Raw genomic sequence first — 13,929 nt, 5'->3', positions numbered from 1 at the left:
GCTTAAGCACATCAATCACAGCAAGAATGCTGTCACCAAGGTAATGCTCACAAATACTACGTAGTAAAAACATACCTGCCTGCCCTTTTTATGGATGCCATGCCTACCTTTTTTCCACTCCAGGCTCAACACCAAAGGCCTGACATTAAAAGTGACAAACCTTCTGGTAGCAAAACAAGCACTGCCTCTTGCAGACCTTTAGGGGACAGGTTAGGCCTTATAACTTCCATTTGTTTTAGATGACCTTTGAGACCCTAATTCTCAGGATCTACTAGGGCCAGAACACTCAAACTGTCATCATTGTAATCAGAATTCCTTGTTCTCTTTACTGAACCAGAATTATTGTTTAATAGCTGCTTGGTATTTTTGTTCGTTTATTTACTGAGCTTCACGCTTCAGGAGTCAGCCTCGTGCTTCAGGCAAGTCACATAGCGTCTAGAGCTAAATATGGGTCAAAACAAAGTGTCTAGGAAGCTTTCTGCTACTGACCCTGCTAAGCCTGCAGAAAATCATTGTAGTGGTTTGTTATTCTTTCTTTGCTACACATAACAGCTGTGCTTTGCACATAGGTGTAAAATGGGGCATAGCTGGTCATCACCCACGTTTCTGAAAATGCCATTTCACATGTCAAAAAAATTGTTTGCAGGCATGCGAGACACTGAATCTTGTTCAGAAAGAAAGTGGAAATTCCACATACTGAAAAAACTTTTTTTTATTATAGTTACTTCAGCCTACCCTGTTACTATAAAACAAACACTTTCCTTTCCTTATGCCTCTCACTAGAAGGCAGCAAGATACAGTAATCCCTGGTTATAACGAAATCGCTTTACTCAGAATATTGCTTTATTCGAAATTTCTTCTGTTCCTGACCCAAATGCATGCATTTTAATCTGCATTACTCAAAGTGCACGAAGAGCTTGACCCACTTAGAGCGATGTGGCGAGCGAAGGTGGACCCTTTTGCGCACGCAGTGTCAAATTAATAGCCGACAAATTAGTCTCATGCAGACACAGAACAGGCCACAAAAGTACCAAACCGACGACTGATGACCTGCCTAGTAACAGGTACCAAGCAAGTGCCGAGTGCCCCCAGCTGTTTACTGCGGAGCGAACGGAAGCTGTCAAATTCTATGCTGCAGCGTGCCTGAATCGGTCGCAATCGCATTGATCGCGCCCCATGACAGAATCCAAATGAAAATCAAGTTTTTGTGATGCTTTGCGATGCCAGAAAACCGCGGTCTCTTGGATGGCGAAAAGTGGCCAAAAGACTACGGGCAGACCTGCGCCGTAGCATTCCATGGGTGCGCTCGGTGAGCAAAACCTTACCACTCTAAAGAGTACTTCTGGCACTGAAACGTGCCAAAAAGCACAAAGAAGTGTCCCAATGAAGTGTCACACTTGTGAGTTGCGAGAGAGCTGATCTTTCGGCAACGACGCAGACCGGGACGTGCCGGGCAACGAACTGAGCTGCTCCTTGGCTGCCGTAGTTATCGCTAAGCCTAACCGTTTCACATCAGCCAAAGCAGACAAAACTCTCGAAAGCTTGAGAACAACGTAAATCTCGAGAATTTTCGCTTCAAACGAGAAGGCGATTTGCAGGTTGCGCTTGCAAGTGGGAACAATGGTATTGTCGAGCTGCTGCCTGGTTTGGTTGCATGCCCTTTGCCGTGTTCGAAGCGAGGTGCAACGTTAACATATCGAGAAGGCGACTTTGGGGAAGCCGGTCTAGAAATTTGCTTGCCGCTTACCATAACTGGCTTGCGTTGCAATAAAACACTGCCCCAAGCTTCGTTGCAGTTTTGACAGTGCAAATCGACTGATAACTTGCCAAAAACACGAAAAATCCGAGCGTCACAGCAATGACTCAGGCTATCAACATGGCGGGTCAACTCAACCACGGTGTTTCCCCGGCGATTTTCTCGAGCCGGTCATGCTCAATTCGCGCCATCCGACTAGGCCAACGTTCTCAATGCGTGGTAGGGTAATTTAATTTTTTTCCTAAACATTTGTCAATGGCGCAGACGCAACGCTGCGCAAACACCGACACTCGAACTGTACCATTGGCTCAGTGTCGTCGCCAACAGTCCGCCGAAAAACTGTCATTTAGAAAACTTCACGGCAGCACACCTCGGGAAAAAATTATCCAGTAGTCATGCAAAGCCCCTACTGCAAAACCGTTCAGTTTTCACGATCCCGCTGCGTACCCACAATGAGCGGCTAATCGTTTTTTGAGTCCAACAAACAACCTCGGACTCGAGCCACGCCATTTGCGGCGCTTTCCAGTGCGGTACTCTTGTAGCCTTCCGTGAGCCCCCCGCCACCTTCCCCCATAAAAGCGGCCACTGCCTCCGCGATTCGAAATACCCCGAAGGTTGAATGCATGGGTGGTGACCACGGCCTCGTGCAATGCTTGGTCAGATTAGAGCAGGGGTTGCACGTGCCAGTTAAGAACTTGAAACAGCCAAAGCTCACTGCCCTTTTTTTTTCCACCTGAATAAAGTTTTGCTTCACTAAATACATTGTATTTTGACTTCCTCGCAGTTGCAGTGCAAATAAAGCTGCTTTAGATTTTCTCGGTTGGTCGCCTATATCGAATTACCGCTTACAACGAATTTTTTCGCCATCCCGCTGACTTCATTACAACGAGGGATTCTGTACATGAGGGGCAAAGTACACCAGTCCTCAAGCAAATAAACTAACCACTCTAGTGGGGGTGGACAGGGCCACGGGAAAAGAAAAGGCTTATATACAGACACCTTCTAAACATGGCAGGAGTAAGAAAGGGAGTAAGCGCTCCTCTGCTGTACACCATTTTATAAAAGGGAGTATATCCTAGGTGTCACTCCCTAAAATGAAGTGCATTAGAGGACAGGTTACTCCCTGCTTACTCCGATATAGACATACTCGTGTTTAGAGTGTAGCAATGAGAGGAAGGTGACAGGCACATTCAAACACAACAACAAAAAAAGCAGAAAACGCCGCAGGAGGAACTTGCAAACACATCAAAGCAAGCAGCAAGGGCGCAACGCAGTTGAAGGCTATACTTTTATGCTTTTCCTCTGGGATTCCTGAACAGGCACTCAAATTACGGTACATGCTCACTTCACTCTTTTCATCCCCATCAAGTTGTATGCACAGCAGCTGGGCATCCAACCCACTCAATCTTGTGCTCAGTGGTGCAGCATCACAACCACTGTGGCAATTGAATAATGTGTGGCTGAAAATTTCATGGAAATTTTGTTCTAACAGTGAAGCAAAAACGAAAATGCCACACAGTAAATGTCGCAAACCATTACACACAAAGAAGCACTTCCATTACAGTCACATTCGTGCTACATAAACTTTTTCATAGTAAACTTTAAAAATACTGTAGTTAAAATGTACTACAGTCGAGCCCGCCTATAACGAACATGAGCGTCACGCGGCGTCCGTTCATTATATCTCAAAGTTCGTAGTAAGTGGACCACAGCTTTAAAGACAGTTGCTTGTCAAAACAAAATTTTTTCTTTGCGAAAAAGTCCGTGATTGAGGGAGGTTTCCAGTTTCTTTAAAGCAGATGTGTGCTCTTCGCCGAATCCCTTGGCATAGCTAAGTTTGTCTGAGGCTCTCTATGTAGCCCATTGCTACAGGCGCGCTAAATGTTTCATCCTCATCCGATTCCTCCACATCACTCTCGTCCCGCATTTCAGAAATGATGCCCTCATTCGTGCACGGTTCCACGGTGTCGGCGTCATCGACAGAAATAAAATCACTCCAACCAATATCATGACCCCCCATGTCAGAGTTGACGACGCGCTGCCACAAATCGCCGCCAGGCTAGTCATCTTCCGAAGCATCAGGCTCGGCATCAGACACTGTGTCGACGAAGCCGGCCTTGCGATAGAAATTCCGCTCGCCAGTGGCCGTCACCTCCGCCCAGGCCGCTTTCATCATCTCTACCGCTGAATACAATAGAAACAGGCACGGTGTTTCCGTCCGCCATCCCGAATTATAACCAGGGCCCGAAATTCGGTGGTCGAAATTATTCTGGAGCCCTCCACTACGGCACCTCTTTCTTCCTTTCTTCTTTCACTCCCTCTTTTACCCCTTCCCTTACAGTAGATTCAGGTGTCCGCCAACATGTGAGACAGATACTGTGCCATTTCCTTTCCCCAAAGACCAATTTTCATTTTCATTTCCAAGATTTGAACGAAGCCAATGAAGTGTCCGCACCCCAACAAGAGTGACAAAAGCGCGCGATGGGGCGCAACGTGCACAGGCGGCAATCAAGCCAATCAAGCTAAAGATAAAGACGCACAGTGCCAGCGGAGAGACCAATGAGGGGTGTCCATGAGCGTCAGTAAAGCCACCTCTTGGCTCCTACGGGAGGCCACTTTCGCGGAGCGTGGCCTCCGCGATCAGCAACGGCGGCGGCGCGGTTGATCGCGGAGGCCACGCGCGGATTTGCAAGAGAGTGAGGAGAGGGGAGATGAGTTGCGAGGAGGGGTGGGAGGGCGATCTTGGAAGGCGCGTGGGTGGGCAAAAGATAGCTCACTTGAGAGCAGCATGAAACGGAGCGGGCAGTTCACCTGCAATAAGGCGCAGGAAAACATACAGCGCGCCGGGCGCACAAAGGAGTCGGAGGCAGGTTATCTTGCATCGCGGTGCCGGGTTTACGACGTGCGTTCGCTGTAACTGATCAGCAGGACTTATTGACGTTCGTTATACACGTGATTTTGTGCCATTGAAAAATGTATATTTTGAAGGTCGTGCAGGTCTCATTCGTTATAAGCGAAAGTTCGTCTTAAGTGGGGCCGTTATATGTGGGCTCGACTGTAGCTTGCTTCTTTGCCAAATGGCTTATGGGGTTTGATTTCCCGAAGTGACTCAGGCTATGAGGGACACTGCAGTAGTGACTCTGGCTAATTTCGACCACCTGGAGATCTTTAACGTGCACCGATATCGCACAGCACACGGGCCTCTAGCATTTCGCCTCCATCAAACTGTGACTGCCGCGGCCGGGATCGAACTTTCGGGTCAGCAGCCAGGCACCATAACTACTGAGCCACTGCAGCGGCTACTTTGCCAAGTGAATGCCTCCCGCTAAAAGAGGCAAGCATATCAGGTGAGTTAATGATGAATAAACCTAGAACACACTGCAGGAGACCTTTAACCCAACACTATCCTTTTTTTAAACAGGCAACAGAAGTCTTCAACAAAACAGTCCAAGTCATCTCCATACAACCAAAAGTTTGAAAAGGAAAAAGAAATAAGCAGCGATGCACCGGGTGGTGTCTGAAAGTGGCGTGAAGCTGGGTTTGGACAACCGGCAAATGCACGGGCCGATAGTTGCTGCCGTTGCGGGCTCAGCTCATAAATCTCTGAAGCTCACACACCGGAACTATGTGGCCAGGCTATTTTTTGGCCTAGCGACAGTAGCCCTTCTATCATCATCACACTTGCCATTAAGCGTATTTAAGAGGTGCATGGGTTACAATGCATCGTGCAATAGGCAGGATTTTTACACGATCGTTTTCCCTGCTGCAACACCTCAACTCGTCCCTTCAAGTAAAATTTACTGCAAATCACAGTGACCAAAACGAGATGGTGGAGCACCCACTAGGAGAGTTATGAAGGTGACAGGACGAATGCCATGGGTGTGGCCGTCAAGTGTCAACATTAAAGAAGGATCTCAGACAAAACAGCACGCTTTCATGTCCAACTGTTCGAAGTGGGTAGTTAGCCGTCTTGTTTACAGCAGGCGTCATACGTGGAAAACCCCACTTGTGAAATTTCGCATGCAGTGAAGCCTAGCAGCATCCAAATGCGATCAGTCCATGTGATAAACGCTCAAGAAGAGAGAGAACAGGGCATATTTTTATTGGTTCATGGTGGTTTAATGTCCCAAAACGTCTCAGGCTAAGAGGGACGCCATAATGAAGGGCTCTGGAAATTTTGACCACCTAGGATTCTTTAATGTGCACTGATATCACAAGGTACATGGGCCTCTAGAATTTCGCCTCCATCAAAATTTGACCACCGCAGCCAGGACTGAACCTGCGTCTTCTGGGTCAGCAGCCGAGCACCCCAACCACTGAGCCACCACGACGGCTGGCAGATTTTTATTGTTTTCACTTTAGGCTCGATCATTGGATAATTGGCCCAAATATTGTGGTTTTTCCATGATCAAATACCACTACTGGCGAGTGTTTGGAAATTTTTGAATGCTCAGAAATTCCAGAGTATCACTTTTTGAATACGAATATGAACTGAACATGAAGCATATTGAATTGATATTTGAAATTTTGAGTATTTGCACATCCCTAGTTCAAAGCAAGAAATAAACTGCTAACATGCAAATAGTCAGCTGTTAAGAAATAACGAGCTAAACTGCAGTGTGCAGTACTATCTTAACACAGCCTTTGTGCTGGAGTAAAAAAAAAAAAAGGTGTTCAGCTAGAGTGAGCATGAAGAAATGCAGTCGACTTTCGATAAGTCAAACCCGAAAAGGAGCAAGAGTTGGTTTGCATTATGTAGAGTGAATTAATGGCAGCCTTTTTAATTCACCTCACCTTGACGGAAACCAACGAGTCAGTGAATAAAACAAAGACTCAAAATAAGAGAGTTTGCATTAATGAGCTTGCACTGCACAAACAAACATCTGTCAATCTAACCAATACAGCAGTGACCAACAATAAGAACACAGAATGGACAATGGTCACAGCAGAAACAAATGCTCTGAAAATTAGCAGGGCAACCCTGCCATGGCCTTGGTTTCCTTAGCTCACTGTTCTACCCATGGAGCACCCGTCTACCTCATTAACATCATCATCATCAGCCAAATGACTGCCCGCTCCCATGTTTTTTACTAATTTTCCCTACCTCTTGAAAGCAGTCAACTACAAAGGTTGACGAGACTTTCTCAGATTAAGTTTCTTTCCACTATAAATCGTCAGCATCAACTACAAAACAAGTTATATGAGCCAACAGTGAACACTCACTTGAGAACATGCACTTTCCTTTCTTGATTGTTCAGAAGGTCCTGCAGAATGTCAATTGCAATCCTCTTGGCTTCGAGGCTGTTCGAAACCACTGTGCACAGGATGACCTGCAGGGTCCGCTTCACCGACTGGCTGAACATCTGCCATTGAAAGAGAGAGAGAGAAATATAACGGACAATTTAGAAAGGTAAGCCAACTGCGTGTTAGGTATGCTTGCACTTTTGTTTTCTATTTGGTTTCGGTTTGAGACTCGGTTTAAGAGGGAAATAAAAACAGGGAATTAAAAGAGGGAAATTAAAAGGGAAAAAGGGAGGGATACATTGTGCACGGGTGGAAGTTGAAAAATGTACATGCCTGGACATCTTCACAATACCAACAATAACAAAACAAATAACGCACACTCATAAATGTGTACAAACAAGAGCCCACCTTGTTGCTGATGAACTCGTCAAGCGACAGGTTAGCAAAGATTGCCAGCGTGTGCATGACGACACAGCTGTTGTCAAAGGCGGTCTTTGGAACGAGTGACTTGCACAACTCTGGTAGCTGCGGCTGCAGAGTACAGAACGAAAAAAAAAAGGAGAAGTAAAAAATGCAAAACCCCCTGTCAATAAGTCACTTCAAATATACTATCATGAGCGCTGATTCAGGTGCCAATGGACTTTAAAAAGATCACTGCATAGAATAAACGTCAGCAACCTTTGCATGGTAAACTCTAATTGAAACTAGCTTAATCTAAGCTCTGATAATCCAAATTTGTGCTTCAGTCCCACCAACGTCAATAAAGTGCATTAAAAAGGCTTGCCTTAATTTGAACTGCCTCTAGATTGAAGAAATTTTAGCTCTTTCTCAAGTTCAAACTGCCTGGCGTCTACTGCAGCTGAGCTTTGCTGTCAAAGGGCTAATGTTATCTGCTCAGCAGTAAACATCAATCATTGGCAGCAGCCAAGATTAGCACATGACCGCCCTAACCACACAAGCCTAAGTTCACCACAATCTACAAATCCCTCCCCGTCATTCATTATGTCGCCCTTGCCTTAAGAGTCAGGTGCAGTGAAATCTTTTCCAATGAATCAACAAACTTGCTGAGACCACTACTTGTGTGCAACATAAGTATTTTCTTTTCTTTAATGGGTTTCCTAAAAATTACAAATGTGTATTGCTTAAAAAAATTTCAGAACTTGCTTATAAATACACCTCAATTCACTAGTACACGGCAAAACAAGATGGACTCAAGCAACAATAGAACGTGTGATGTGACCTCTGCACCTTATTTTATGTGCATGGCCAATAAATATGAAAAGAGTGCCTTGACTGTAGACACATGCTTTTTTTATTCCAAGTTCATGTTCCTGCGTTAAATCTGAAACACAACTGGTGAGCTGACTCAAAAATCACTGGTGCCACATCACATGAAGTCCAGTTTATGCCGATCAGAGACTTGATTCGTCACTTGAAACCTCCGTAAGTCTTCAAGGCACTGTTCGCCATTTCGGTTTAAGAAAAAACTCTTCTAAGCTAAAGCAACAAATAAGTTTTGCAGAGCAAACATCAACTGTTAACTCTCTGCCGGCATGTATCCACAATCATGTACAAAGTGGCAGAATGACTGAATTGTAACTTATAAATCCTTAGCATTTGTTACATCAGCAGTTGATGGATCACGCAATGGCACGTACTTTTCCAAACATGCACATTATGCTAGAAACCCTGAATAATGAGAGATTATTATGAGTTACAAAGTCTGCCCACATGACTACATTAATAAATGCATTCCTAAGCTGTTTTCAGATTATTCACTGTATTTGTTAGCTAACACAATATGGGCCCAAGTGAGATGAGAATAGTGCTAAATTTGTCAGAGACAAAGAAATCACTATTACACTCAGCATACTCCAAAAAAAGTTACTGCAACTTACCCCAAGGGCAAGAAAAGTGACCTGCACTAGGTGGCTTGCAAAATGAATAACACAATGATGCATCACAGTCAAACCTCAATTTAACGAACATGGATTATTACAAATTATTGGCTATATCGAACTCTTTGTAAATATTTTTGACAAATGCATGCAATTTCAACTTTATATATTGAACGTGGCTGGCCATGAAACGGATATGTCGAACTGCCCAGCACCAAGCCGAGCCCGTTCGGATGCAGGCCACAGGCTTCGCTGCACTGCACAAGTGACTAGTGGTGATGCAGCAAGCGTTCGCGCCAAGGTTTTAACTTTTATGTGCGGGTTGCAGTCTGGCACCCAGCACGCGTTAACACCTCTGACATCAGTCAACAGCGTCCTGGAAGCAGCAGCACAGGAGGTTGTAAGCCTGCGCTCATGTCCACTGTCGCGGAAGTGGTGAAAACAGCGATAGCTTTCGTTTTGATGTACCGCTTTCCACGCGACACGGCTACGATGCGGGGAAGCCACTGTAGCCAGAACTCAACTTGCGCTTGCGGTGCTGTGCGGGAGGGGAGCCAACCTAACGGCCGCTCGGTTTTTTGCGGCCTTCGGAATAGCTGCGAGCGCCTTCGAAACACCGCCAAAACCTGAGAAAACGTCTCTCCGTTTCTCTAGTGAGGATAACCAGATTTCCTGTCTCTTCAATGACTAAATTGCGCCGCTGTTGCACGCGTTTTTTTTAATGAAATTTTATATTACAAACTCCGGCTGTAGAGAGCTATTTTACGATTTTTTACTTGTTCACTATAAAGAGGTTTCACTGTATTGCCACTGCCATTAAACAAACACAAATAGCCACACGAGCCTATGGGTTACTGGACAGATTTGCGGCTGAAGGCAACTGTACTCCGCATCATCGTCAGGATTAGGGGCTTCGGTTTGAAATCGGTTGCACAAGTTGGCCTTCATTGGAATGTGGAGCTTACAGTAGAGTGGCCAAGCCCCAAGCCAGTAGACCTGTACATATGTATATACCTGTCTACCTTTTGCATGCTGACCGGGCACGCGGATGGGCAACAGCATGTGGGCGGACAGCGGCATGCAGGCAGACAACAGCAAAGCTAAACCGGGAGAACTCCACTATTAGAGGTACCACTGTATAATAAGTTTCAAGTTCACTATGTTCCCTGTTTTACACGGCGTCTGAACGGGCCGCTCAGTTTAACCTTCCAGCAGGAAAACACGCACCATCATTTTCATGTACTGCTGGGCGTGGCTACTCCATGACAGGTGGTTGAGAAGCTCCAAGCAAGGCAAAAACAGTTCATGGTCCGCAGATTCCCTGAAAGGCAGGATGCATATCATGTATGCAGGGCTTACCGTCCCAAAGTAACATGTAGTAGAGGGCTCTGGACACACTGTACACCATGTGTATCTCATACACTGTACACCATGCGGGTATAGTATACTAGAAGGCGTGGTTACAATGTACTCGAAAAGGCAGTGTAGCGCATTGCAGTGATTACCCATCTGGAGCTTGCCCTGACCAATCGCCGACTCTTGAACACATTGCTAAAATGTTGCTGAGTTAGTTTACAAGTAGAATTGGCAACTTTTATTGTGCTACGTGCTTGGTGCATAAAACAATGAAATACAGTCGAATTCTGCTACAACGAAATTCAAGGGGTGCGTGAAAAATTTAGTTGAAGCGGAAATTTCGTTGTGGCGAAATCATTCCAAAAAACTAAGATCTGACTGTGCTCCTCAAAAATCTCACGGACGTCTCCGAAGAAAGCTGCAGTGATGGAGTCTTTCGCCTTCAAAATGGTTGAAAGCGTGCTATTGGAGATGCTGAAATCCGCGGTGATGTCACCTTTCTTCCTCTTGCTTGATGCCTTTCGGATTATGCGTGCTTTATCCTCCAAAGAAAAGAACTTGCACTTTCTTCACGGCGTTGCCATGCTGGCATCGAGTCTAGCACACTAACACAAATGAAACACCGTACAATCGCACTGCGTCGGGCCGGCTCCGCGGCGTTTCTCTGTCGATATGACGGACGATATCGAATGGCGCCACCGATTCGCACTCGACGCACTATGGGGCACACATCGATTCCAGCAAGCGTTTTCAGTGAAATTAAACGCCATGAACGTACGGGCGGGTAACGTTATGCTTGTTTTGTCCTAAAATAAATGTTAAGCTCATCTCCAGTGAACAAAAATTTCGTTGAAGCGGAAACGCACCTGAAAAGATAATTCATTGTGGCAAGAACAAGCATGCATTGTTTTCTATGGCTAGCTGACGGGGAATCTGAAATATTTCGTCGAAGTGGCATTCCTTGTAGCAGGGTTCGACTGTATTTTTTTTTGCACAGCAAGTACTCCGATAGTGCTTTCGATAAAAGAATGCACTCGCTTGAACGGCGCAGTGATCCACTTATTCCTAGGGAGGTGGTGCTGCGATCGGAGACTCTCAAAAGTGGCCGCTAGTGGCGATGCCACTGGGGTCACGTGGGGAACCCTGTTGGCTATGCAGTCTATTCTAGTTCACTATAACCTGAGGTTCTAATGTACACTGACACTGCATAGCAAACCAGTGTTTTTACATTTTTCCACCACTGCAGCAGTTCTGAAATGCATAACCAAGTTGTTGATATGCAAAACTCTGAATCTTGCACACTCTTGCGCAAGATTTTCCTGCAAGTGTGAAACCTTATTTAATAAAGCTTAGCACCAAGAAGCAACATGCAATAGTCGCAAAAAAGCAGTAGCAGCAGATGCAGGGCTTTGAAACACACGTGAGTGTAGATGAGCGAACCAGAAGATGGAAATAATTTAATTTTTTTTTCTGTCCGACAGCCTTGGGAAAATAGAGCCGGCTACTAATAGCTACACTGTATAATTTAAACCAATGCGAATGTTTCACAAAGACTCTCAATACCTACACAAAGCACTCAAGATTACTCTTGCCAGCAATAAATAAATTAATAAATTTATTTCAGAAACAGATGGACTGTGACTGGGTTAGGGGAAGGGAATGAGTGAAGGAGGTCCCTTGACTACCTTCGATTCCTCCTTGCTCCTTGTGTCTAAGAAACAGTCTGCAGCTTCAATCAGGATATATTATACAATGAAGACCTTTCTATACCAGTTATTTTTCTTTGTGCAGGAAGAACTATGTCCATTGCTCATAACTTTTGCTTTCACTAGTGATTTTGCTTTTACTACTGTGTACCCTGAAACTCTGAGAGACGAAATGGCTACTTTACTAAAATATCTATTCGCGACATATTGCCTGAAACCTACTAGCGGTCTGAAAATGTCCTCAGCCTATATTCAAAACAATGACTCATATTTTGTTGACAAACACTTTTCAAGTCGAGCTGAAATGAATACACGATAAAGTCCAATGACCTTTGCATACCTCAGGAAATACTTGCTGAAGCACTGGAAAAGCCAGTAAATTAATTCAGCACTCCTGATGTTTACTGTGCTCAATCATGAAACGATGATATCAAACAGCCCTTAGTGAAACAACAAATTTCCAGCCAAAAAAAAAAAAATTATATTCCACTGACTCACATGTGCCTGAAGAGGAAGCTACTTAGGTAGCCCAACTTGGACTCTGTCAGTGCCACTTGGTGCCGGTAGCAAAGGTCCCGAAGAAGCTGCATGACCTGCAGGTACCCAGGACAAAATGACACACAGAGGACTATTGTAAGGGTTGATCCCTCAAGCCTCAGTCACTGCCATGTTGCTATACATGGACAACAGCAAAAGTCAGAGCACAGTGTCTAAACGGCTATCACCACCAGCTCCGGAAAGCTACACACTGTACAACAAAACCATCTGGTACATCAAGTGAATGCCCCCTATTAATTTGCAATCAGCTAATTCAAACCTCCGGTTTATTCGACCAGGCCCTTGTTCCTTTCAACATCGAGCATATTAAAATGGCTTCCTTCAATTCATTCAAATTTCATACAGATGCAATACATTTTTGGTCCTCAGAGTTCAAATTATACAGTCGACAGTACATGGAAAAGAGTTTGTATCAACACCTATTATGATCAAATGAGACCTGGGTAAGTTGGCAACAACTGATTCTTAGAGATCGCAGAATGCAAAATGCAAAAAAAAAAAAAATTGTGGACGATTTAGCATGGTTAGGCCAAATGATAATTATGTGTGCTAGCACTTCAGTTTCAGTTCGAGGCTCAGCTTTCAAGGTTAAGTAGGCTTCAGACAAAGATCAGCAAAATCGGGCTTAAGCTCCGTCTTAAGGGTATGACGCAACAGCGTTATTGCGTTAACACCCATATATGCAGAACTGGTCATTCCCTACTTAACATTCACAGATCCTTGGGAGTCCTCAAACCACTCGTGGTGCAGTGGTGAAGTGATGCGCCACTGCCCTGGGATGACAGGTGTTGCCACTGGCAGGGCTTGAGCAACCTCTCGCAACTAATCATTAATTTAACTGCCACCTGCCATGGTGAGCAATTTCCGGTGGACAGGCTGTGATGATGTCACAAGGTCGCATGACGTAGGTGGTCCACCTGGCACCTAAGGGGGCCGCCTAGGGCACGTTGCCCATAAACCAGTGGGCCGAGGGACCTCACAATTCACAGCCAGTGGTGGAACGGAGCATCTAGTGCTAATGCACTAGAAGAAACAAGGACCAGATACGAGTGCCATAGCCTCTGTGTTTCAACAATGGCTGTTGTCAGAGTTACGTTAGAGTTACATTAGAGTGTCCAAGACTGAATAAATTAGCAGGTGGTGATGGATGTGCAACACATGAAGTCACCATTACAATGTTGATTTCACATTACAAGCCTGCTCATATTTGAAGTGGTGCATGCAAAATCATCATGGTAACATCAGTGACATGAATCTGCAAGCCGAAGAAGTGACAAGCAATGCTTTGCATGCGTGCAATGCCACACATGCTGGTGTTTGCTTTGCAATATAAAAAAAAGTTTCATTCTATTTAGAGTAGAAACTCAGTGCTACTTTCCGAACATGCCTAATGTCAGAAGCCAGGTCACAG

The 13,929-nt window shown here is 45.1% G+C and overlaps 1 protein-coding gene across 1 annotated transcript in view; it reads right to left on the bottom strand.

The window, feature by feature from the left end:
• Window positions 1-13,929, bottom strand: part of LOC144103872 (protein CIP2A homolog) — a 54,564-nt gene that overhangs the window by 38,817 nt on the left and 1,818 nt on the right. Inside the window, exons 3-6 of the mRNA XM_077636581.1 lie at window positions 12,459-12,553; window positions 10,126-10,219; window positions 7,409-7,531; window positions 6,980-7,119 (exon numbers count right to left, since the gene is read on the bottom strand). Coding sequence (XP_077492707.1) covers window positions 6,980-7,119; window positions 7,409-7,531; window positions 10,126-10,219; window positions 12,459-12,553 — 452 coding nt within the window. The remainder of the gene's footprint in view (window positions 1-6,979; window positions 7,120-7,408; window positions 7,532-10,125; window positions 10,220-12,458; window positions 12,554-13,929) is intronic.

The sequence above is a fragment of the Amblyomma americanum genome, chromosome 9 (genome assembly GCF_052857255.1).
Source record: "Amblyomma americanum isolate KBUSLIRL-KWMA chromosome 9, ASM5285725v1, whole genome shotgun sequence".
NCBI classification, from domain to species: domain Eukaryota; kingdom Metazoa; phylum Arthropoda; class Arachnida; order Ixodida; family Ixodidae; genus Amblyomma; species Amblyomma americanum.
Note: the sequence above shows the minus strand (reverse complement) of the source record. Positions and strands in the feature narration are given on the sequence as shown.